The 26,582-nt window shown below is 45.9% G+C and overlaps 1 protein-coding gene across 1 annotated transcript in view; it reads right to left on the bottom strand.

Annotated features, from left to right (window-relative positions):
• GUCY2D (guanylate cyclase 2D, retinal) overlaps positions 1-5,543 on the bottom strand; it is a 143,794-nt gene extending 138,251 nt beyond the window's left edge. Inside the window, exons 1-2 of the mRNA XM_082256558.1 lie at positions 5,301-5,543; positions 3,592-4,306 (exon numbers count right to left, since the gene is read on the bottom strand). Coding sequence (XP_082112684.1) covers positions 3,592-4,252 — 661 coding nt within the window. The 5' untranslated portion in view covers positions 4,253-4,306; positions 5,301-5,543. The remainder of the gene's footprint in view (positions 1-3,591; positions 4,307-5,300) is intronic.
• Positions 5,544-26,582: the final 21,039 nt, after the last annotated feature.

Genomic DNA, 26,582 nt, shown 5'->3' on the forward strand with positions numbered 1-26,582 from the left:
GGCACCAGGAGTTTATTTTAAAATTGAAGGGGGGTGACATATTGATTAGCCCCCTTCCCCACTCTCCATCCTGAAAAATCTCTTGCAGCAGCCGGGGGGGGGGGGGGGGCGGCTGCTGCAGGGGATGTGTCACAATACAGAACCAGGAAGGGGTCGGTAAATATGTAATTTACCAGCTCCTTCCTTTTCTGAATGGACAGAGTCGTAGTCAGTGACATTGTAAAAAAAAAAATTAAAATGATAAAAAATAATACAATTAAACTACCAAAAAAAAAAAACTACTGACACCAGTGGGTGAACTTCCAGCATCGCAAAGGTCACACTTGCGACCGGCCCTGGCATTCCACCACCGTGGGGAGGCCCCAAGATGGCAGGAAGGGGCCCCACTGCAGAACTTGTGAAAGGGTCCCGCAACGAGAGTAACGGGCCCCAGGATCATTGGGAAGAGCCCCAGGCTTAAAGGGAAGGGGTCCGCGGGGCCCTTCATGGTTTCTTGCACCGGGGCCCCAAAGGCTCTAGTTACGCCTCTGGCTTTACCTATGGCAATCTGCTGGCCCCTCCCACCAGCCATCAAATGACTTCATTGCATAGCGAAGTACAGAGATCTAGCGAATACATCATTGGGTTTAAAATATAAGGCTTTCATGTAATGAAAACAGAAAGAGAAGGAAAAACAAAAAGGGAAGGAAAAAGGAAGGAAAGGGAAGGAAAAACAAAATCAGATTAAACCTCAGCTTTAAGGTGTATTGAAACCAAACTTTTAGCTTTCTATATAGAAGGGTAAAGCAACCCATCAGTTTATTATTTATACTGTCTGTGTCCTGATGGAGAGATTGCCCATCACACAGCAGGAAGTAAGAGGCAGTTGTCTACTGGGGCAGTTGTCTACACTGGAGCATTTCTCCGCAACCCCGGTTCCTGTGACAACTCAGAATGTTTGGATTTGCCATCATCTTCATTACCTTAATTTACCATCACCTTCATTACCTTAATTTGCCATCACCTTCATCACCTTCATTACCTTAATTTGCCATCACCTTCATTACCTTAATTTGCCATCACCTTTATTACCTTAATTTGCCATCACCTTCATTACCTTAATTTGCCATCACCTTCATTACCTTAATTTGCCATCACCTTCATTACCAGAGCCGCAGGGCACCAGAGTCAATAGTGAGGGTCAATGTTCTTAGCAGGGACACCAACAATATTAAAAACCTGACAGGGGTTACATTCCTTTCCCCATTCTATCCAAAAAAAAGAAGTAAGTTTTGGCTTTACATACACTTTACCCTAAACCTTAATAAAACCATATTTCATAAAACCTAACTTAACTATGAGAATGAAGGCAAAGTGATAGGTTCTCTTGCTAAGGCCACCCTTCCCCATCTACTCAGTGCTACCTTCCCTGTGCCCCCTACTACTCTGTGCCTGTGCTGAACAGCTACGCTTATTCCTTGACTAAGCTCTATAGTGGGGCTTATAAAAGCTTACTGACCTTCTTCCCTCCCCCACAGCACTCAGGCTTGTCTACTCTACTCAGACAGTAGATGGGCCTTGCTACTCAGACCCGAGCACTGTATCCTTAGTGAAAGGGGAGAGGTCACATACTCCCCGCTACATGAAAGTGTTGGGTCTTTCAAAGGGCTCATGACAAATGGAGCATAGACTTGCGCAGGGGGTGTGCCAGGTGTGCCCCTCTAACATTGAACTGTGCCCCCCCCCCCCCCAATTAAAATGATGTTTTTGTGTATTTTCCGGGCCGATGCAGTCACAGAGACTAGTTTTAAAGAATAGGCCAAGGCACCGCGGTGGTAAAAGGCTCCCTCGCGGCGCCTATTCAATCAGGGACAGGCCAGCGTAGGGAGGGCGTTCCTGTTGGAGGTGTGCCGGCGGCGTGCGCCTGCGCTGTCACAGTCTGTGCAGTGAGTGCACCAATCACAGGCCCAGCCTAGCCCTACAGAGCGAGCGCCGTGGACAGCAGAGAAGTCAGAGCACAGGACAGGAGGAGCAGGCCCGGGGCATCCATTTTAAAGGTGGCGGCTGAGTTAAGCAGTGAGTCCACTGCACATTTACAGTCTCATACCACCCTCACACCCCTGCAAAGCACAATGTGAACTGACACTCTGACAGAATTTTACAGCGGAACATCGCAAACATATATAATACATGTCAGTAAGTTTGCTATGTCCAGCTGTAAAATTCTGTAGGGATTATTTCATGTTTATGCATTTGATGCCCTTTTTTAGGTAGATTTCATGTTTATGTGTTTGATGCCCATTGCATCAAACGCATGAACATGAAATATTCCTAACAATGGCCATCTAACGCATAAACATGAAATATTCCTAACAATGGCCATCTAACGCATAAACATGAAATATTCCTAACAATGGCCATCTAACGCATAAACATGAAATATTCATAACAATGGGAATCTAACGCAAAAACATGAAATATTCCTGACAAATTGTTCAGAACATTTCATGTTTATGCGTTTGATGCCCATTGTTGGACAAGGCAATGATGGAGCCTCTGTAATAAGTGGACGGCTTAATTGCATTTTATTGTTGGCCCCCCTTCTTTTTGTCCCTATTCCCCTATGTCCCCCTAAATATGAAAGCTGGAGATGCCACTGGTTCCATGTACCCTGTAGCTATGCAGTGCAAACTAAACTAAAGCCAGACCATAAAGGAGATGTTGTACATTTTTAATTTTATAGTTGCCTGTGTCTTAGAACTGTGCCATGAAGGAGATCCCCAACTCTTGCAAGTATCCAACACTTCCAGGTGTACCTGATCCCCCAATGTGCATTGTGTTTTCTTATAAACGCTGTAGTGATGTAGTCATAGTGACAAGGTTTGGGTTGGGCTACTGGGTGGAAAGGATACTCCCTGATGCCCAGCCAACATCTCATGGTATACAAGGGGACGAGAAGATGACCCAGGAAATGCAAACCCAGCATAAGTTGAAAAGAAATGCATAGGCAGAGGTTAGTTTCATTGAAAACAACATTTTAAGATGATCAGTAGATCTAGAGATAAAGGCAATTAAATTAAAGGTAAATCCTGAATTTTCCTACAACAGCTAAGGTTAGCCCCACCCATTTCCACTTCTAAAGCGTTCCTGTTGGTCAGTTAGGCCACCAATCACATTAATGGACACTGGGATGGGGTTTAGGTTAAGTTATAGAAAAAGTCAAGCTCAGCAGAGGGTATAACAAAAATGGAGGTGCTCACTGTAACATTAAACACCATATAATGCTTTGCTTTCACAAGATTATTTAAGTAATTCAGCTTTAGTGCTAATCTGCCCATGTAGGGTAAAGGAATGGGTTAGCTATAAGGCCCCCTTGACCAGCAGTGCAAATCCTCAGTACTTCCAGGTATGGAAGAGCTTATGTCTCACTCCTCTTACTCTCTTATGACAGGCCCGGTGATTGACCAGCTCTCTTGGGTTTTTTCTCTTGCCTTTAAGTAGCTAAACTAAAAGAGGCATGTGAAGGAAAGGTGAGCATGCTGGGTAGGGGGCATTAAAGTGAACCCCTTGATTTGTCCTGCATGGGCATTTTAAACATTAACAAATGCCTACCTCTCACTCTTCGTCTTCTTTTTATTCTCTTCAGGGCATCTCTTGCCCCTTTTTCCCCTTCCTCCATGGTGACTACTGGTCCTATAGGCAGGCCCCAGTTACGAAGAGCATCTGCTAGCTCCATGCCAGCTCCAACCCAATATTCCTGTGGCCCCATTACTATAGCCACTCCCGCCCACTGGAAAAAGCTTAATACAGCATACAGAATGTGGGCTGGATGTGGAAGCGGGCTAAGAGCTCCAAGACAAGACCACGAAACCATTGGCTTATTCCATCCTTTTGTAAGAAGGTTTGCAGCAGAGCAATATGAAGGGTTGGCAGGTCCAACAAAAGCAGCCACTGAATGCTCCATGAGTGTGAAGGCCGCAAATGCACGTGGTGCTGAACATCCTTGAGGCAACAGCACATGCTCAAACCAGATTCCAGAGGCAAGGGTGTGATCAGAGTTTAGGTCAGAGATTGCTAGCCGAGCCGCCACGTTGGGCAGCGCTTTGGCAATTAGTGGGTCACATGTCCATGGCCCTACTAAGCCAATTCGAAAGGTGGTTGTCCGGATAGTGCTTGGTAATAGAATTATTAGGAAGAAAAACAAGATTGAAGATATTGGCAACTTCCATCGAGGATGGTTCGAAAGGAAAAGTAAGGAGTTTGGACGAGGCATGGTGACTTTGGACAAGCTTTAGAGATGGATGGACATCATCGTTCAGGTTTCAAGCTAGTGAAGAAGGAATTTGAAACAAGAAATAAAAAATTAAAATAAAAAGGCAAATAAGTACATATTTAAACAAGAATCTTAGAAATATAGTAGTCATTGTCCATCTGGACCTCTTGATCTAATCTAGCAACCATTTCTCTTCGCCTTGCTCAAGGGATTTTCCAGTCAGGCCACAAGGAGGTCAAGTAGGATTTGGACAAACCTATAATGTGCACAGCTGTGGATATGGGTAAATTTAGTCTACTATAAAAGCATAAAAGGAATTAACGTTTAAATCAAAATAATCCACCAAAAAAACAGAAGGTAATGGTAGTGAGAGATAACACAAACTGATAAGAATGAGAAAAGTCATTTAAAAATACTTGAATATCCAAAATGCCTCATATATTGTATTACCAAACCATAGGACCCTTAAAGCATTTGCTCAGCCCATGGCATTCTGTTGCCTTTCAGTCTTAAAGGGTAACATCAGCTTTCCAATAAAACTGATATGCTAAGATTTGGTAATAAAATAACATTTTCAGCTCGCCACCTGCCTTGTTTACAGATTTTAAGTTATCCATTATGTTCAACGAGAAACATATTACATTTGGCAGGTTGACTTCGGGTTTATGTAAAGGTATTTATAAATTATGTAAGACCATCATTGCGTCTTTACGACCTTTTTGGTTCTGTAAGTCTTCTCTAATGATTTTTCAGGAGCCTATATATTTTTATATTATATATTTTTTATTTCTTTTGAAGAAGTTTTTCAAATTTAAAATATTTTATCATAATATTACTGTAACCTAACAGGAATAATGAAATAAAAGGCAGTCCTAGATATACATTAAATGATGTCCTCTCCTGCTTCAGCCCTACCACTTACGAAGGAACATTGGTAAAGTTCAGTTAGTTTATTGCAGATCATTATAGCTTTTGTTTTCTACAAGAAGTCTATTGCAGATCATTATAGCTTTTGTTTTCTACAAGAAGTCATGAATGAATCTCTCACCTGAACATCTTTTATTCACCAAACGTTAATGTGTTTGGACTTTCTCTGAACTTTCCTTGGGAAGATGAAGATTCTTCGAGATATCCCAATGGAGCGTGTGTGTGCAACAGAAAAGATGGACATAGCCGGTCACCTAATCCTGATCTTTAATCTGCTTTTTTTTTCCCTTGCTTACCTTCTTCGTTTGACTTAGGACTGCTCTGTCTGTTCTCTCTCCTTCTTATAATCTCCACCCTCTCACAACCAGCACGTTCTCCACTCTTTCGAGCCCATTGATGAAATTCATAAAAGTCTTGCAATGTTTCACCTTCTTCCGATGTCAATCCTCAACCAGATAGGTCTGTAATTTTTGTTATGTGGTCATCTTTGGTTAACATGCCACCAGTTAAGATGAAGCTTGCTCCACTGGGCCTTACCTACGAAAAGGTTTTCTTTCTTTTAAACAATCGCGACTTTTCTAAGTCCAAATGCGTATCATTAAACAGGTTTTCATTCCTTTTCTTTTCTCCGTTAGTATCTCGATGCTCCTCTCCACCTGTCACACTCTCCCCCCGGCACCACCAACCATTCTCTACTAACTCATTAAGCTGATTAGCCAAGCTAGTCATCAAGGGGGGTAAAGATTAGGTCACCTCTTGCTGTGTAACATTATAGAGTCAGCACTGAGAGTTGTGCAGCGTTCAAAAGGAATGAAAGAGCAAATAATAGTCAAGTGTTGGACAGCGGGAGAAGCAGACCTGGTGTTATAAAACTGTTAAAGTTTAAAGTGTATGTAAACCATAACAATGAACTTGTTGTTTTCTTCCTTTAGGTCTTCTAAAAATACTATTGAAAGTGTTCTATTATATTTGTTTATTGCCCGCTTAAGGACCTCCCCATGTGCATATACTGCGCCCAGGGGCAGACTGGCAACATTCGGCCCAGGGGGGCAAGTACAAATCAGAGGCCCATGGTGCAGGGACTCGGGCCCCCTCCCAGTTTCCTCCACCCCCCTCCCGCTCTCCCAATCCTCCTCCTGAACCCCATTCCAAGCTGAAGCTCTGCTCCAGATACTCTCTACTTACTAGCTGAATCCGGGTTCCTAAACTGGCCAGCAGGGGGAGGTTGGGGGGAGCTGGGACAGCTCGGTTGGGGCTGGCCGGGGCAGATACTATTGAAAGTGTTCTAATATATATGTTTATTACCCGCTTAAGGACTGCCCCATGTGCATATACTGCGCCCAGGGGCAGACTGGCAACATTCGGCCCAGGGGGTAAGTACAAACCAGAGGCCCATGGTGCAGGGACTCGGGCCCCCTCCCAGTTTCCTCCACCCCCCTCCCACTCTCCCAGTTCTCCTCCTGAACCCCATTCCAAGCTGAATCTCTGCTCCAGATACTCTCTACTTACCGGCTGAATCCGGGTTCCTGACTGGCCAGCAGGGGGAGGTTGGGGGGAGCTGGGACAGCTCGGTTGGGGCTGGCCGGGGCAGAAGAGTCTCCTGTGGGGCACGGAAACTGAATCTGCTCAGACACAGTTTACACCAGTGGTCCTCAACCCTGGCCTACAGGGCCCACTAACAGGCCAGATTTGATATCATTTTCTGCTCAGTGATTGCAGTACTCTAGTCTGCATCTCCCCAAGGTAATATCTAAAATCTGGCCTGTTAGTGGGCCCTGTAGGCCAGGGTTGAGGACCACTGGTTTACACCATCGATCATGGGGGGGGGATCTGCGCTTTGCTCTTGTCTTCAACCCACACTCAGTAGGTCAGCGGCAGGAGCTTTTTACTTCTCTTCACCAGGAATCCTTTAGGCATGTTTGTAGCAGAAGCGGTGCAGCCTTTTATGGGGCATCAGAGCGGCCCAAGGGGCAATTTCCCCCCCTGCCCCCTGGCCCAGTCCTTCCCTGACTGTGGCAGGGTGGCCCTTAAGCGCAAAATCACATACCTGTACGTGATTTCTTTCTTCAACTCTGGGGCGCACGCGTGCCGCCAGAGCCCCGCTCCTGCTGTGATTGGTCACAGTGGGAGCCAATCAGCGGGTCCAGCGGGTCCAGCGGACCCTGTGTCCACTGGAAACCTGGTGATTTTTTTCAGAGAGAGGCAGAACGACAGTCTGCCTATGAAAGCAAGGCAGACCGCCGTTCTGCTAGTAAGGAAGACAGAGATCTTGTGTTTCTGCTAAGCAGGCACACGGATCTCTGTCTTCTTTCAGTTGAACCATCCCCCACACAGTAAGAAAGCACTCCCAGGGAACACATTTAACCCTTTGATCGCCCCTTATGTTAACCCCTTCCCTGCCAGTGTCATTAGTACAGTGAAAGTGCTTTTTTTTTTAGCACTGATCACTGTATTGGTGTCACTGGTCCCTAAAAAGTGCCACTTAGTGTCAGATTTTTCCACCCCAATGTCGCAGTACCGCTAAAAATTGCTGATCCTACGAGGGTGCTGTATGATTGCTAACGGTTATGGATAAGAGGCTTTGCCTCCGCTGTCAACATCCTCTTATTTACATGTTTGATATGGTTTCTAGTTTTTCCTTACTGTTTGATGCTTGTTTGATTATTTTTCTGTATTTCTCTGTAAAACTTTCTAAATAAAATATTTGCAAAAAAAAAAAAAAACGCTGATTGCCGCCATTACTAGTAAAAAAAATATATCTATAAATCTATCCCATAGTTTGTAAAAGCTATAACTTTTTCACAAACCAATCATTATACGCTTATTGGGATTTTTTAACCAAAAACATGTAGCAGAATACATATTGGCCTAAACTGATGAAGAAATTTGATTTTTTACATTTTTTTTATTGGATGTGATTTTAAAATTGTCGGCCTTTCTTTGTTTATAGAGCAAAAAAAGGTGATCAAATACCCCCAAAAGAAAGCTTTATTTGTGGGGGAAAAAAAGACATCAATCTTATTTGAGTACAGCGTCGCACAACCGTGCAATTGACAGTTAAAGCAATGCAGTATCGCAAATAATAGCCTGGTCAGGAAGGAGGGTGAACATTCAAGAGCTGAAGTGTTTAATGGGTTAGTTCAACATTTCAGAAAAAATTAAAACGTGAACTAACACTAAAATATATACACAGAAAAAAATTCCAGTACAAAAATAGAAAAATTTGGTTGGCTTTACACAAAGAAGTTTACATTCTTAACTGACAGACCCAGGGCCGGCCCTACCATGGGTCCCGCTGGGTCCATTGGACCCAGGCAGCACTTATAGAAGGGCAGCAAACTGACTCCCAATATTTTTTTTCCAGCAGTTTTGTGTCATCAGTTTGCGGTGCGTTACGGGTGGCATTTCCCCATCTCATACTACCGCCCGTAGTGCAAACGGATGAGTATGAGGAGGAGGAGTGTCCACCCTGGGGAACGTCCCTCACGTGATCGTGGAGTGCGCAATGACGTCAGACATCAATGCACTCCATCTCACACAGGGCAGGCTGGATCTTCTAGGGCGGTGGGCGCAGCAGACACAGGAGAAACAGGAGGACTGAGGACAGACTTTGGGTGTTTGGTGGACCGGTCCGGTGGGGAGTTATGGAAGAATATAACAGTTTATATAACATTTTCAAAATGTTATATTTATTAAAGAGAAATTAACAAGGGGGCCTTTTTGTGGGTGTGATTTTATTTTTTTTTGGGGGGGGGGGAGGCAGTATTTCATTCTTGGACCCAGGCAGCACAATGTCTTGGTGTAGTTCAATTCTCCTGCGCTCAAGTGCAATAATGGGAAGGAAGAGGCAAGTTTCCAACAAATATGGATGGGTATGACTGAGGGTCATGCTGCCACCTCGGGACCAAGGGTATCCGATACAAACTGAAGAAAGATAACAAAAAGAGGGGCGCACCGATCTAGTGCATTACCACTAAAAACATTTATTAAAATAGTAAAATGCATAAAATATACTCACAAAAATGGTGTAATAATACACACATCTCAGCAAATCTATGCATAAGTAAAGACGTCTCCAAGGTGGCCAGGCACTGCGTAATGCCGCACGCCGTCCAGCATTACGCAGTGCCTGGCCACCTTGGAGACGTCTTTACTTATTAGATTTGTTGATATGTGTGTATTATCACACCATTTTTGTGAGTATATTTAATGCATTTTACTATTTTAATAAATGTTTTTAGTGGTAATGCACTATGTCGGTGCGCCCCTATTTTTGTTATCTTTCTTAGCACAATGTATTGGGTCAGCCCTGCACAGACCCCTGTCAACAACTGACCTATCACAATACACAGCATAACTTTTCCTGTAAAAGTAACGATTATTTACACAGAGAACATTTTTAATGCCGAAGCACTGCCTCCGAAAAGAGGGTACAAAATAAATTACAGCCTATCTAAAAGGTGGTGTAACGAGTCCATAAACACCTAATTAGAAGATGGACCACTCAGTGGTCAGGGGTTGCAACCTCATTCTCTTCCAGAGCCCTGAAAGGAAAATAGAAAGACACATCCTAACTAAAGTAACAAACTATCTACACGAGAAATTTCTGCCTAGCAGGGGGTTAGAATCCTACAGATCAGTCCTGGCTGCATGGGTAAGGTACTTAAAATTCATCACAGAGGTAATTACAGCAGGCGGGGGGTGTAAGGTGTTTAGTTGGTCATGTGACGGCGCTGACCAATCAGAATTGCTCTGATCTGTCCCTGAAGCCCTACAGAAAGAAGGGGAAAAAGAGCAGGAATTTTAAGTCCCTGGACAGCTCCACTGGCTGTGTGGGCAGTGACAGCTCATCACCCATGGAGGTAAGTACAGCAGGGGCAAGGTGTTAGTTTACCATTTCATTTTTTTTTTGAAAAGTTAAACTCTCACAAGTGCAAAAAATCATCTGTTGATCCTACCAGAAATCTAGTGAGTGGATAACTCCCTGTGCTGTACTCTTTTTAACCACTTAAGCCCCGGAAGATTTTACTCCCTTTCTGACCAGGGCCTATTTTGCGATTCGGCACTGCGTGACTTTAACGGCCAATTGCGCGGTCATGCGACGATGCACCTAAATGAAATTGATGTCCTTTTTTTCCCACAAACAGAGCTTTCTTTTGGTGGTATTTGATCACCTGTGCGATTTTTTGATCATGCACTATAAACAAAAAAGGAGCGCAAATTTTGCAAAAATAGCAATATTTTCCACATTAATTTATGAAATTCCCCCCAAAAAATTTAAAAATCAATTTTTTTTAACATTTTAGGCCAATTTGTTTACTGCTACATATGTTTGGTAAAAAAAAACGCAAAAATCGTATTTTGATTGGTTTGCGCAAAAGTTATTGCGTTTACTAACAAAGGGAAAGATTTTTGTCATTTTTATTGTTTTTTTTTATACGAGTAATGGCGGTGATCTGCGTTTTTTTTTTTGCGGGACTGCGACATTGCGGCGGACAGATCGGACCCTTGACTGACATTTTTGACACTTTTGGGGGTACCAGTGACATTACTACAGTAATCAGTGCTATACATATGCACTGTTACTGTAATAATGACACTGGCAGGGAAGGGGTTAACTTTATTTGAGAGGGAGGGCTTAAGTGTGTCCCTAGGGGCGTGGTGCTGTGATTGGATGTGGCTGTGTGTGTAACTACAGAGATATACGATCCTACATAGCAGGACCGTATGATCTCTGCAGTTACACAGGGGTGATTGACAGGCGGCTTCTTTACATTAGCCGCCTGCCTTTCTCCCGCTGTAAGGAACGATCGCGAGTGACTGGCAGACATCGGGTCTGCCGGTCACTCGCGCGGGGGGGGGGGGGGGGGTCTGTGAGCGAGTGGGAGCGCACCTCCTGCGGCGCACGCTCGCTCCCTAGAGCCTCACAGGCTAGGGACGTAGATCTACGTCGCTTTGCCTGTGAGGGGCTGACCGCCGACGTAAATCGTCGTTAGGCAGTCGGCAAGTGGTTAAATGATATGGTTCCCTGTTTAGCATTGTGGGCTACCAAACAGCTCTCTGTATGTTATGGAGAAGAGGAAAGGGGGAGGTGTTCTGTAGTCCCAAGCCCACAGCAGTTGTATTGCTTGTTGCCTGTTGCGTGAAGCTCGGAAAAGTACATTAGTTCTTTTTGGCAGAATTGCACGTTTTTGGCCTGGGACTCTTGAATGAGAAGTCCTGAAAAATATGCATAAAGGTGATAATGCTGCTTCTACATAATATATCCATGCAAAACACAAATATGTGCCACAAATAACATGCAATGTTGCAAAGTCTACAATCTTTTTTTGTAACTTTGTTTCATTCACCACCAGGGCCGCTGACATGGGGGGACCACCTGTCCTACGGTAAGGGGGCCCAGGCACACAGGGGGACCCCAACAGTATGTTGAATTGGTGTGGTTGGGAGGAGGGGCAATTACAGAAGGAAGCCCTATGCGACGCTCTTCAGCAGCTGAAAGCCAGTTTCTCCCCCTCCCGCCAGCTTTCACCTGATACCGGGAGAGACACAGACACAGGGCATCGTTCCTGTAATTGCTTCTCTGACACCGATCCCCCCTCCCTGTTCTGCCTGCTTCTGACCCCATCTTACCCCTTCCCATGTGCCCCCCTATCACTGTGATGCCCCCCATCCCCCCACAGTGCTACTGGCTTCCCTGCCCTGTAAAAAAAAAAAAAAATTGTAAAAAAAAAAAAAATTAAAAATTAAACTTTGAAAAAAAAAATGTAAAATAAAATAATTGTAAACATTTTTAACATTTAAAAACCAAAGTTCTACATTTTTTTAAAAAAATGTAAAAAAACAATTTAAAAAATGGCTAATTCCCACAGGTTCTCTGTTATGTTTGTGTCCACTAATAATGATTTTAGTGTATATTTATTGAAAATATTGTCATCACAAATTGAGGGGGGGCCTGCAAGGTAGGCTGTACGGGGCCCTGTGATTTCTAACAGGAGCTCTGTTCACCACACAAAGAATGTCCTTGGAAAGGGAGCTCTTAAAGGTTGAAGATCGCGCTGGACTGGTGGTCTGTGGGTGGGTGATGGCGGGGGTGGGTTGGGAGAGTTTGCAACTGATGAATCCTGTCCAACTAGACAGAAAGGTGGCGGTGAGCCCTTTTGAGGGGTTTGGGCTGCTACCTCTGGGTCGTTTCCGCAAATACTTGTGGTGGTAGGTAAAAGGAGCGCCGAATATCCAATTAGAAGCAAAAGAAAGGCGAATGTGTAAACGTTTTATTTAAGTAGCAAAACATGAAAAAAACAATGCGTTTCGGGGGAACAAAGACTCCCCCTTTTTCAGGGCTGCTGCTGTATGCTAATGGTGAGTGGTGAGTGTGGATGTAACCAAACTGGTGTATCTGTGACACCGAAAACAAGAAAGTTGCTGTATTACTCTATCAGTGGCATCTACCACCTTTATACTGGGTTCACACTAGCTGCGGCCGCGGCTCGTAGCAGGGGGTCCAGTGCATCCCTGTTCTCCACACCTCTGATGACGTCATATCGTGTCAAAACGCGTAGGGAGGAGCCAATGGCGCATGACGCACATACAGACGGGGGACGTGGGGCCATCTTGTTGGTTCGAAACAACACTCGTGGATACATTGTGATTGATTTGAATTTGTGGATATGCTGAAAGGTTTTTATCTGGGTGTATGTCACTGCTATTTATAATAAATGTTTTGATGATATATACACTATGAGAGGTGTCCTGCTTATCTCCACATGATTTTACTGGACCATTGAGACCAAGGGAGAGGAACAGTGGGGGAGAACGCTGAGAGGATCTTGCGGCTGTTCACGGTTTACATAGGATCTGCTGCCCATATTGACCTTTGTAATGAAGGTCAATGCAATTCGGTAAGAGGCTGCATGATTGGGTGTTGGTGGCAGTTCTTACAACACTAATAGAGGATTATATCAGCAGAAGAACAACCTTTATTTCTCCCCTTGGATGTGGACACTATCTTTATGAATTAATTAGCGCTACACTTACTCCTACCATCCCTGTTCTCCGTTTCAGGTGCATTTTTTCATGAACTCGGACCTGAAACGGAGCCAAAGATGCACAGGACCTTTTCCAACGTGGGCCGTGGCTGCCCCAGAGCTGTCTGAACCAGGTCCATTGAGAGCCAGTCACACTCTCCTGCCATGTGAATTGGATGCAGGGAAACCCACATACAATTCATGTAAGTGTGAACCCATCCTAAGGCTAGGTTCACACTGCTGCAATAAGATTTTGATTCGACTTTCAGTGAGATTATGTAGTGCAACTTGTATGCAACTTTGATAAGGTTTTCATATTCGATGAGGCCAAAATGACACTGGAATTGCACCAAAGTATAGCAGTACAGGAACCACTTCCAAAATTGCTCAGTGCTGAGTTGCATTGATGTGAATAGGCACCATTGAAAACAATGTGATTTGCATTGTCGTGATTCTGTGCAACTCAAGTTGCATCTGAAATCACACTAGTATGGACCAAACCTTAACCCTGGAAATTATCCACAACACAGCAAGTGTTCTGAACTCCACAGGCTAATTCCTAGGCTCAACCTAAGGCCCCGTACACACAAGTAGAAATTCGGCCGGGAAATTTCGTCCGACGACCGATCTGCCGTTTTTCGACTTGTTAGTATGGTGCTTCCGACAACCGACTCCGACTTTTCGGCCGAAAAAATCCTGGTGTGCAGACTATATAATTTTTGTCGACCATCAAAACACGGCTGATTTTCGTCTCATTAGTACAGATTTCGATGGGGAAAAATCTTATGAGCAAGACTAGGCATGCTCAGAGATGAAAGAACACATAGAAAGCAATCCAACACATGACATCACTTCTGAAGTAGAATTCTGTCATACGGGAAAATTTGTGTGCAGTCTAGAGCACATTCCAACCAACGGACACAACTCTGGACAAAAGACGGACGACCGATCGGCGAAAATTCGTTGCGTGTGTATGAGGCTTTACACTCAGGTAGGTACCATGAACCAGGAAAAGCTGTCCCCTGCTAAAACTCACTCATCTTCTGCTGATATAGTACAGCAAGTGGTAATTGTCACCCTACGACAGGAAATGTATCACTGGCAGGATCACCAGGTTAATAAAAAGGACCAAAAGCCTTTGAAAAGTGAATACTAAAGGAGCCACCACATCTAAAGACTGCCTTTAAGGTGAGTGGAGCATAATATACAATTTGGAGGGGTGTAGAAGGAGATTTGTGTACAATACAGAAGAGAATGAAGCTGGTCTCACAGGTTACACAAGATATGTTTATTTTAAAGTGAACTTGTTCTCAGAAAATAAAATGATCCAAGCTTATCATGGCAATGACTGGACATTGTTTTTTTTGGATGGGGCTCCACGTCAACCTGGGATGCATGTAATCAAATATTGACTTCAATACTTCTCAGGCCTTTAGGCTAGGATCAAGTGTGATATCAGTTCGGTGGGGTGGGGGGGTTGCTGCTATTCTTGTCTTTGGGCAGGAAATGTTGGCATTTTAGTGCTCTTCCTGGTATGATGGGGGTCCTGTTGGCCCTAACCATGGGATGGAATCAGATTTAAGCATCCATTGAGTAAGGTGGAGATCAGTAGTAGTTCTCTAGTGTAGAGGGACCTTAGGTGACCAGTGCCTCCTGATTTGAGCGGTGCTACTTGGTCTTGATGAGGGCCGGGAAGGCAAAGAGCAGTGTCAAGCCAGGTGTGCTCTTCACTTCACCTGTATCACTTTGTGGGGGATGGGGGACAAGACCCTCTGAGAATGAGCACTAGGCTATGACACTTGCTTTTTTCTGTACTTTCTCTTATAGACAAGGCCTTTTGTACAGGACCGGGGCAATTTTTATTTCCTTGTCGTACTGCACTTTGGACCCTTTTTTATTTTATTTTCCACATGTGTCATGTAGCACCACCCCCGCAGGAGCTGCTGATTAGATTATTGGGTCTACGTCCTGCCTAACAACCCACAGAATTGGCTCGAACCCTCCCTAGGCACAACTGACCCAGAATAGGACTGGAATACCAAATGGCTACACAGATTGGAATATAACACTTCAATAAATAATAATGACCTGTTACCTCTCTCCAGCTGCAGTCCTTCTGGGTAATACAAGGTGACCACACACAAGCTTGCTTTTAAACAGGAAAGTTATTTACTGTGAATCAAATAAACAGTTTCGATACAGTAAAATATGACTTTGTAAAAGGATATACTAATTAATTAATCAAAGATAAAATAAATACTGTGATATCACTCCTCAAGGGCACATTAATTGTTTCAGGAAATGTCTCAGAGCCTATAGGACCGCCATCTTAATCACTATTATACTTTTGGAGATAAGGCTCAGCATTCAGTTAGACACAGTATCAGAATGTCAGACCTATCTGAGTCCGCTGTTTCTTCTCTATATCTTCGCTAGCAACGTTGGTGCACTCGCAATTTGTAATCCACATTGAGGATGGGTGATCAATAGAGAGAATGGCAGCAAACAGTTAGTAATCACCGCGGGGTGTCTGTGCAGGATTGCCGGTAAAACTTCTGTGAGAGATGTACTGGGCCACCTGGTATATTGCCTTCTACTACTCTAAGGCTAATCCTGACTAAAGTTACTTCTTTGATAGATAGAGTCAGTTTTTGGGCAGGTGCCCTCTCACCAACAGGACTGTCTCCCAGGAAGCCTCCGCTGATGTCTCAGTCTCCGGCCTCTGTCACCAGCCGCGCTAGGTATTTGGGGTGGATGAGTCTGGTCTCTGTAGAACATCGATGGGACCTCCAGGAGGGATCCTCTACTGGAGATGAAACACTGCAACTTAGTCACTTAAGGCCCAGGAGTTTCGGCCTAGCATACAGCATCAGCCCACAGCACTGGCATCCTGCTTGTCTCACTGTGTCTTTCCCAAGAGAGTGAGCCTGGCTCCTCCCTTCCTTTATAAAGCTTCCCCCAGAAGGCTGTGCGGTGCAGCAGTGCACCCTGGTATTCTCAAAGCACTATGGGCGATGAAGACTGCTCAACTTCCTGAAAGGAAAATAACATCAAAAGACATTCCATAGCCGCTGCAATGTGTCCTTTTGGCCACTAGATGGAGCCGAGTTCCTCTCAAATGTCAAGCAGCAGTCTTTTAGAACTTGTATAATGGAAGACCCCGCTACACACTCCCCCCACTTGAGAAACTTTGGTCCCCAAAGAGGACAACAGCATGTACTCCAGTGCATATGTTGGCAGTACACAAAAAAAAAACATTAACATATGCATAACAGGGAATCATCTTCCTTTTCATAAGCAGAGTTCAAACTTAACAACTGCATATTACAACACAGGTTCGACATAGGAACCTCCCACCAATTGTCAGGGGAGGGAAGGTAATTCTGTTCACAGACCCCTGACACTTGAGTGGCTTGTACAGATGTGCCTGGGGGTGAGCTAGGGTTGTCCTCCACCAAATCTGCGGTGGAAGAACTAGGCTGATCAAGAGTTCGTTTGGAAGTAAAGATAGCCTCTTCTGAGCATTCACCCAATTGGTCATAGGTCAGTCTTTTGGGCGGGTGAATGACTCTTCTTTCCCTCTGTTCTTTGGGATGCACGATCTCAGAGGTACTAGGACCAGCCACTTCTGGGGATTCTTCAATGTCCTCCTCCTCATGTTCCAACACACAGGAATCTGATGCTTCAAGAGCGGTCAGTTCTTCTTCAGAGGAAGGTGCAACCTCCTCCTCAGGATCTTCATCATCAACTACTTCTTCTGGAAGCATGTGGAAAGGTATGAATTCGGGGGCTTCCGCCCGAAGGGTTCCTCTGTCAGCCAATTCGGATGAAGACAGGGAGGCAGGTGTGGGTTCTGGTAACTGAGACGACCACATCCAGTCAGGTACCTCCTCTTCATCTTCCAGATCTTCAGATGGAGAATTTCCCTCCCTCACATCTGGGAGTGTCGACTGAGATCTGGTGACTGGTCTGGACAGGCGAGAGGTCGAAGGGGTCTCTGGCGAATCTACGACAGGAGGCATGCGAACTGCTTCAGAGAGAGGCAGTAAATGGTTCCTATGCCAAGTCTTCAATGGACCCACACTTCCTTCAGGCCGAATTTGATACACAGGGAGGTTTGGTAGTTGCTTGCAGATAACATAAGGTTGGGACTTCCAGCGGTCTGCCAACTTGTGTTTTCCCGGGACACCCAAGTTCCTCAACAATACCCTGTCCCCTGGTTGCAAGTCTTGGATCCGAACTTTTAAGTCGAAATTCCTTTTATTCCTCAGTCCACGTTGATCAGATGTGGCCTGAGCTTTATCATAGGCCGATTTCAGACTCTTCCGCAGTCGGTCCACATATCCCTTGTGCGATGCTGAAGAGGTGTGATCGGGCGAGATGCCAAAGGCCAAATCCACTGGCAATCGAGCCTCTCGTCCAAACATTAGACGATAAGGGGAATATCCAGTAGCATCACTGACAGTACTGTTGTAGGCATGCACAATGGCAGCTACATGTTTGCCCCAATGCTGTTTCTTCTCTGAGCTTAAAGTCCCCAACATGTCCAAAAGAGTCCTGTTAAATCTTTCCGGCTGGGCATCCCCTTGTGGATGGTAGGGAGTAGTTCTAGTCTTTTGGATGCCTAACAGATCTAACAGTCTCTTGATCAGTCTGCTTTCAAAGTCTCTTCCCTGATCTGAATGGAGGCGTTGTGGTAACCCATAGTGTACAAAGAACTTTTCTACAAGAACTTTGGCTACTGTAGAGGCCTTCTGATCCCTTGTTGGGAATGCTTGGGCGTATCTGGTAAAATGGTCTGTTACCACAAGGACATTCCCTTGGCCACTCAGATCAGGCTCTAGGCAAAGGAAATCAATGCACACCAGTTCCATGGGTCCCTGGCTTTGCAGATGGCCCATTGGGGCTGCTTGACGTGGCAGAGTCTTCCTTTGTATACATCGGACACAAGAATGACAGTATCCTTCAACTTCGGCCCTCATACAGGGCCAGTAGAACCTGTCTCTGACAAGCTGAAAAGTTCTTTCAGGTCCCAGATGGCCATGATTATCATGAAGAGCAGCCAGAACTCTCTCCCTGTATTTAGCTGGTAAGAACAGTTGCCACTTCTCCTCCAGATCTTCAGATGGGCCTCTTCGGTAGGCCACCCCTTCTCGGATCTGTAACCGGGTCCACTCTCTATGCAACAGACGGGCCCCCTGAGGAGAGTCGGTGAGAAGCAACTCAGGGCGCTGGATCTCCAAGGCTTCCAAAAGAAGTTTTCCCAGAGGGTCTTCCAGCTGCTCCTTCCTCAAGTCCCTTTTGGACAGCCGGGGTAAATCTTCCCCTTCAACCTGGGTCACCCTGCAATAGTATTTGGGTACTCCGACAGCCGAAACCCCAATCTCTTCGGCTCTTGATCCTCCTCTGGATCGAAGTTCAGTTCCCTGATATAGGGCACGCACCCCTTCTGGAGCCAAATGGGTCCATTCTTCATCAGGTTCGTGTGGTGCATGCAACCTTCTGGATAGGGCATCTGCATCCCTGTTCCCGATTCCTGGCCGATACTTCAGGCTGAAGTTGAAGCTAGAGAGGGCAGCCAACCATCTGTGTCCTGTTGCATCCAGCTTAGCTGTAGTCAACAGATAGGTAAGGGGATTATTATCCGTCTTGACAATGAATTCAGCTCCGTACAGGTAATCTTTCAGTTTGTCGACCACTGCCCACTTTAAGGCCAGGAATTCAAGTTTGTGGGTAGGATAATTCCTTTCAGCAGGTAGTAGACTCCTGCTCACGTAGGCTACGGGTCGCAGGTGGCCCCCATGTTCCTGGTAGAGTACCCCACCCAGCCCATCTCGGCTGGCATCGACATGTAGTTCATATGGTTTCGTGGGGTCTGCGTAGGCCAACACAGGGGCAGTGGTTAGATTCTTTTTCAACTGAATGAAAGCCCCTTCACATTCTGGGGTCCACTGATCCTGGATGGACTCCTTGGCCTTCCGGGGTCCCATGGTGGACTTCATTGGCTTGACCAGTTCAGGAACGTCATCTTCTTCGTTCTTTAGTAACTCATTGAGGGGTCGGGCAATCTTGGCGAACCCCTCTACAAACCTCCTGTAATAGGAGCAAAAACCCAGGAACGACCGAAGTTCGGTCACATTTGTAGGTCTCGGCCAGGAGGCGACAGCATCCAGCTTGTCCGGGTCGGTGGCCACCCCTTCTTCAGACACGATGTGGCCCAGGTAATGGACCGAGGACTGATAGAATTGGCACTTCTCAGGAGAAAGTTTCAGGCCTTCTTCATGTAGCCTCTTCAGGACCTTTTCCAACCTCTCCTCGTGTTCTTCCAAAGTTCTGCCAAACACGATAACATCATCCAAGTATACCAGTACCTCTATCAAATTCATATCTCCAACGGTCCTTTCCATCAGCCTTTGGAAGGTAGCAGGGGCCCCTGACAATCCCTGAGGCATGCGATTGAACTCAAAGAACCCCACAGGGGTGATGAAGGCTGTCTTCTCCCGATCTTCAGGGTGCATGGGGATCTGATAATACCCACTCTTTAAGTCCATCACACTGAACCACTTCGCCCCTGACAGGCTCTGTAGGGCGTCTTCGATTCGAGGAGTGGTATACTGGTCTGGGATGGTTCTTCTGTTCAGTGTTCGGTAGTCGATACAAAGCCTCAGAGATCCGTTTTTCTTCCGGACTACCACTATCGGAGAAGCATATGGGCTCCTGGATTCTCGAATAACCCCAGTCTTCTTGAGTTCCGCCAGCTGCTGACGTAGATCTTCTAAGTCACCTAAGGGAACTCGCCGGACTCTTTCTCGGAAAGGTTTGTCCTCACTCAGGCGGATCTTATGAGTGGCACTCCTGGCGCATCCCACGTCGAACTCAGCCCTAGAAAATATTCCTCGCCATCCAGCAAGTTGTGCCTTGGCCCTCTTCACCCATTCTGGTGGGAGGGCAGCGTTTCCAGAGCAGAGCTCTTCTATAACATCTTCACCCCTTCCCTCCTCTTTAAGATCAGATGGGACAACTGGGGTAGCCGGGTTAACTTGGCCCAACAGCACTCTGGCCGGTACCTTCACCGGTGTAGTAGAGGTGTTTCTGACACTCACTAAAACCCTTCCATGGTTTTTCTGTAACACCTTCAAAGGGATCACTTCAGGGATTACTTCTATCCCTCTCTCCTCTTCCTGTGGACCTGATTCAAAGATGATAAAAGGGCCCGGCTGTTTCCATGTGAGTTTAACGGAAGCTTTCAGACAAGCCACCTCTCCTGGCTGCAAGACCTTTTCCGTTCTGTCCAACTTCCAGAGTCTTCCAACTCCTTCTGCAGGAGTCTCTTGCTCCAATACTAATCGTTGATAGGCCTGCCGTAGCATGGGGTGAATCCTTGGCGCTGGAGCATCCTGTCCCTGGACCAGTTGTGTCAGGAGGCGCCTTACTAGGTCAGTGTTGGTCCCTACGATGAGAGAGCTTTTGTTGGCCCCTGGCGGACGAGGACAGACCACCGCTAGGGTGTCGAAGGTTTCAGCTTCACCAGCCACTGATGGGTCAAAGGTCAACTTGATTGGCAGATACCCGTCATAGGGAAAACTTTGAGTCCCGATACCCCATATCTCCAGATCTTCCAACTTCTGCAGAGGTAGATGGGTAAGGTGTTTATCATAGAAGTCTCTATACAGAAGAGTCACTTGGGCCCCAGTGTCAAGGAGGGCTCTTGTGTAAATTCCTTCTACCTGGACAGAGACTACAGGGGAAGGCCCGACCAAGTTAGTTGGGCATTCTCTTGAAGTGGCCTTGTTGTCTGATTCAGTTCTCTGCACCCAGGCTCTTTTCTTTTTTTTTCTTCTGGACTTCAGTCCCCTCTGGGCCCGGTGTGCATTGATTTTCCTTCTCTCAGTAGCCTGGAGTATAGAACTAGGGGCGTTGTACCTGGATCTGACTCCCTGACTCAGATTCCCTGAATCATTGAGTCTCTTGGATTCCCTTGAAACTGGCGGGCACCCGGTCGACTCCTTCACGGGTGCCCTCTGAAGTTTTTCCGCTGGCTTGCGAGGTTCTGAGGCGACATTTCCTGGGCTGGGACATACTCCTCTAACATGTCCTACTCCCCCACAGTTGAAACAAGTTAGCGATCTCCTAGGTCTCGGTTCCGGGTCTACTCTAAGGTTAGAAGGTTTATCCGGCTTCTCTGACACGTTCCCATCAGGTAGAGTAGATGCCTGACTAGTCAGGATGGACACCATTTCTATCAACTGGGACACCTGGGTCTTTAGGAGTTCAACTTGCGAGTCACTTTCTTTTGCACTTATCACTCTGACACGAGCAGTTGAGTCAAACTGCCGACTCTTCCTTTTGTTGTCTAACATGACCTCTTCTTCTCTGACCATTCGGATCAGGTCAGGGTATTCCAGAATGCCACCATCTTGGCGAGTTCGCAACAGTATGGCAATGGGATCTAAGGGTTGAGCCCCTCTCAGCACCTGCCGTGCACGAGTCTCATCTACCTTCCGGGGGTCTATCCCTTTCTTTATCAAGATCTGGTGGATGATCTTATCTAGGCGTCTAATAAATTCGGACAACTTCTCTTCCTCTTCTTGGTAACAGTGGTCTAACTGGTAAAGAAGTTCAGCCACGTTCTCCGTCCGACCAAATACATCTTGTAGAATGTCTAGATAATCCTGTGCAGTACAGTTCTTTTTGCTTAGCTTGAGATTACGTACGGCCTCTAGTGCAGGTCCCTTTAAACTTTCTGTGATTCTCTGTTTCTTGTGCTGTTCTGGTACCTCCCACTCTTCCAAAGCCTGAGTGGCGGTATCTAACCACTCTTCAAACCCATCTTCTGTCGAAGGCACAGGCTGTTTCCCAGAGAATGTCCTGAGCTTCCTATATTCAGTCATCAGATAGTTTGGGGAGTCCTTACTACATTTTGCTACGATTTCCCCGAGAACAGCACACAGTTCTGAGCTAAAGGTAGACAAAGGTGGTGACTCTGGACTCCCTTCTTGGACACCTTTTTCTTTGCTGGATCCCCCAGGAGTGGTGGATGAGGGACCTTCAGTAAGGACTTCTGGATGTATTAAGAAAAGTTCTGTTTGGTCAGTAGTCTTTACACTGGTTCCCTTAAAGTAATCAGGGACCCCCTTCCTCCACTCACACAATGCATACGTGTGTGGAACGGTGGTGTCTGTCTTTATGTCAGTCACCCAGAATTTCCTGTCTGTGGACAGTGCCCTTAAAACTGGGAGGAGTTTTTCCTCAGTCCAGACCTCTCCCTTGATTTCAACCACCAGGCCATTTTCCACTACGACATTCTCTTCCCTGCACCACTCGGCTGCAGCGGTAGGATCCATTTCTGCGTTGAGGGGGATTCTGTGGCTGAGAGGGTTGTGTTGCAGGACTGTAGATGATCCCGGACGAGCCCCCACGTGTAGCACCACCCCCGCAGGAGCTGCTGATTAGATTATTGGGTCTACGTCCTGCCTAACAACCCACAGAATTGGCTCGAACCCTCCCTAGGCACAACTGACCCAGAATAGGACTGGAATACCAAATGGCTACACAGATTGGAATATAACACTTCAATAAATAATAATGACCTGTTACCTCTCTCCAGCTGCAGTCCTTCTGGGTAATACAAGGTGACCACACACAAGCTTGCTTTTAAACAGGAAAGTTATTTACTGTGAATCAAATAAACAGTTTCGATACAGTAAAATATGACTTTGTAAAAGGATATACTAATTAATTAATCAAAGATAAAATAAATACTGTGATATCACTCCTCAAGGGCACATTAATTGTTTCAGGAAATGTCTCAGAGCCTATAGGACCGCCATCTTAATCACTATTATACTTTTGGAGATAAGGCTCAGCATTCAGTTAGACACAGTATCAGAATGTCAGACCTATCTGAGTCCGCTGTTTCTTCTCTATATCTTCGCTAGCAACGTTGGTGCACTCGCAATTTGTAATCCACATTGAGGATGGGTGATCAATAGAGAGAATGGCAGCAAACAGTTAGTAATCACCGCGGGGTGTCTGTGCAGGATTGCCGGTAAAACTTCTGTGAGAGATGTACTGGGCCACCTGGTATATTGCCTTCTACTACTCTAAGGCTAATCCTGACTAAAGTTACTTCTTTGATAGATAGAGTCAGTTTTTGGGCAGGTGCCCTCTCACCAACAGGACTGTCTCCCAGGAAGCCTCCGCTGCTGTCTCAGTCTCCGGCCTCTGTCACCAGCCGCGCTAGGTATTTGGGGTGGATGAGTCTGGTCTCTGTAGAACATCGATGGGACCTCCAGGAGGGATCCTCTACTGGAGATGAAACACTGCAACTTAGTCACTTAAGGCCCAGGAGTTTCGGCCTAGCATACAGCATCAGCCCACAGCACTGGCATCCTGCTTGTCTCACTGTGTCTTTCCCAAGAGAGTGAGCCTGGCTCCTCCCTTCCTTTATAAAGCTTCCCCCAGAAGGCTGTGCGGTGCAGCAGTGCACCCTGGTATTCTCAAAGCACTATGGGCGATGAAGACTGCTCAACTTCCTGAAAGGAAAATAACATCAAAAGACATTCCATAGCCGCTGCAATGTGTCCTTTTGGCCACTAGATGGAGCCGAGTTCCTCTCAAATGTCAAGCAGCAGTCTTTTAGAACTTGTATAATGGAAGACCCCGCTACAGTCACTTTAGCTTTTTTTATGTTTTTCACTCCATGGGGATGGTAGGGTGTGGGTGTCTGGGCCTACCCTAAAGGATGTGTGGCCATTAGGTTCCCTCCTCCCCTGCCTTGGGGATCACTCTTTGGGAGAGCCCTCATCTAGTACTCGGCAGTTGGCTTCGACTAACCACAAGGAGAGGGGTCAGCTAGACCTTTTATACCAGAGTGCCTTGTCAGGAGTGTTGCAACCCAAGGGGTCAGGTAATGCTCCTTTCTCTTCAAGAGGGGACCAATGACACACCCTTTGCAATTTTTTGTGTATTTCACATGCCACCTCTGCATCCCAAGGTGCAAAATATGCAGCACGATGGCCTATTTGGAGTTACATGGGTCAGGGTCAAGAATCAACTTTAAGAAAATTGATCTGTCTTGGGTTTGAGAGTTCCTTAAGTGTACTGAAGTGTAATGTAGACACATCAAAGCATGTACTTTGTAACTCTAAGAAGCCAGACCTCTATTTCAGACAATGAAGACTTGCCCTGGCACACCCCCTTTTAGTGGAGCAAAATTAGACACGCCAACCAGCTGATTGGACAATCAAGTATTGGCAGAGTGATGAGTAACCTGTGACAGAAGGCACTTTGAGTGGGGGACTTGTGGAACCCAGATTACCTTAGAGAGGTCAGGGAAACTCCTTGTCCAGCTTCCCCGGCCCCTCTTATGTGTAAGTCACTCTGTGTCTATTAGGGGCACAGAGTGACCAAGAACCCCAGTTGGGTCTGCACCAACCAGACTCACTAAAAAACCACACCGGACTCAGCATTTCATTTTACCCCTGTTATCCTGGGTCCTACATGTGTAGTTTGTGTTGAAAGAATGAAGGGGCTCCTTCACTTGGGACAATAATATTTCTGAACAATATCACTCAAGAAATATATAAAGATAAACAATTTCACTTTTCAGATTGCAAGATAGTTTTGGGTGGGGTTTGTTATTGTTAAGTGCCTGTATCACATTGTTCTATTGTTTCTGTCTGCCTCTGGATCAACCTATTATGGGATGTATATGTGTATGTAGATTAGCTGCTAAAGGAGAGGGGGATTGTCCCAGAGTGTATATCTCTTTGTTCCTGTGCTTGAATAAACAGTTTTATGCTTCTTACCACCCTACACTGATGTCTCGACAAGTGACTGGTTGGGCTAAGGGGTCTTGGGTCGTGCTGGTACCAGGCAAGGGAAGCTAATGAGCGGACCTACTCTTCTTGAGTAAGGGGGTCCGTCACATAACCTTTTTCCTCTTTCTTCTTGGCAGCACACTTTCAATACAGCTTATCCTGATTGGATGCTCGTGCTGACCTTCCCTGTCCTGCTGCACAGATTATAGGACACTGAGGTCAAGATAAATTCAGATTACAACTAAAAATTGAAATACATGCAAATATGTTTGAAAAATAATAATAAATTAAGTTAGACTGGGTTCGCACTGTTGTGCTGTGTTATGCTGAATGTAATGTGCATTGTGTTGAATTGCCTGCCTATAGCACCAAAAAGGTGCATGCAGCATTGTTGGCAGGGTAGTGCACAGCAATGCAAAATGAAAGGCTCCACATTTCACAAACACACGTTTTATGTGTAGCACCCTCCTAGATAGGTGCTAGGAAAAAGCATTTGTTTTGCTCCATTCTGCTTATCAGGGTAGCCTGATCTGTTAGTTTTGCCTGTTACATGTGTCCAGGTGTGAGTCACTTGGTCTGAGGGAGTGTCCCCACTGTATCCAATAGGGGAGCCTGTTGGACAGTGGAGGAAACCTAGCCAGTGACACATGGGGTTTTGTGGCAGTTCCAGTGGGAGGGCACCACAGCAGTGCATCCAGGGATTGACCATAAAAACCGAGGACACATGTGACAGGGCGTCTTTGGCGGGAAGCAGTGTCCCAGGAGGAGGGTGACGGCTGTCTCTCCTACTGCAGCCTGAGGAAAGTGGTCAAAGGCAGTCGGCCTAGTGAGCCAGGTGTAGAGCTGAGCCTTGAAGGTCCTGAAGAAGCTGACAGTGGAGCTGCAGGCAGAGCTACCTTGGAAAAACAGTGTCCATGAGTACCAGGGGGCTTGTCAAGGGGTCTGCCCAGGAAGGGGGAACACTCCAGTGAGGTCAATGGACAGAAGGTCAGCTCACACAGATAGTAGTAAAGGGGGTGCCAAGTAGAACCCTGAACAGTGTAAAGGGGGTGTCAAGTAGAACCCTGAAGAGTAATCTACCAAGTAGTTCACCTTTCATATACTTCACTTCAGTGGCAGGGTGAAGAAGCGGCCTTGCCGCATTCAACATAGATAGAAGTCGTCAAGATTGTGCATAGTTTGCTAAGTTGGAGTATCCCACTAATCCCTTCTCGCAACCCATCATAAAATAAAAACAACAAAACCAAATCCCCTGGACTGTTTACTGACTGAGCCAAGAATCTAAAGTCTTAAGAATTCACAAGTTGTTGCTATGAGTAACCCAGGGGAACCCGATTTCAGCAGCTTCCATGGGAGTAGTGCTACACATGCATAGTGGTAATATGCACCTTAGTGAAGAGTGGCAGTGGGAACGGGGCCTCAATGCATTAATTGTATTTAAATATGCTTGAGTTTGAAACCCAACTTCAGTGAAACTTTTTTTTTTTAGTAGGAGGGAAAGACAGGGCAAGAAAAGTACAATATAAACAATTTTATTAAAGCGTCAATAATTAA

This window comes from Pelophylax lessonae (assembly GCF_965119305.1).
Source record: "Pelophylax lessonae genome assembly, chromosome: 4".
In the NCBI taxonomy this organism is placed as follows: Eukaryota; Metazoa; Chordata; class Amphibia; order Anura; family Ranidae; genus Pelophylax; species Pelophylax lessonae.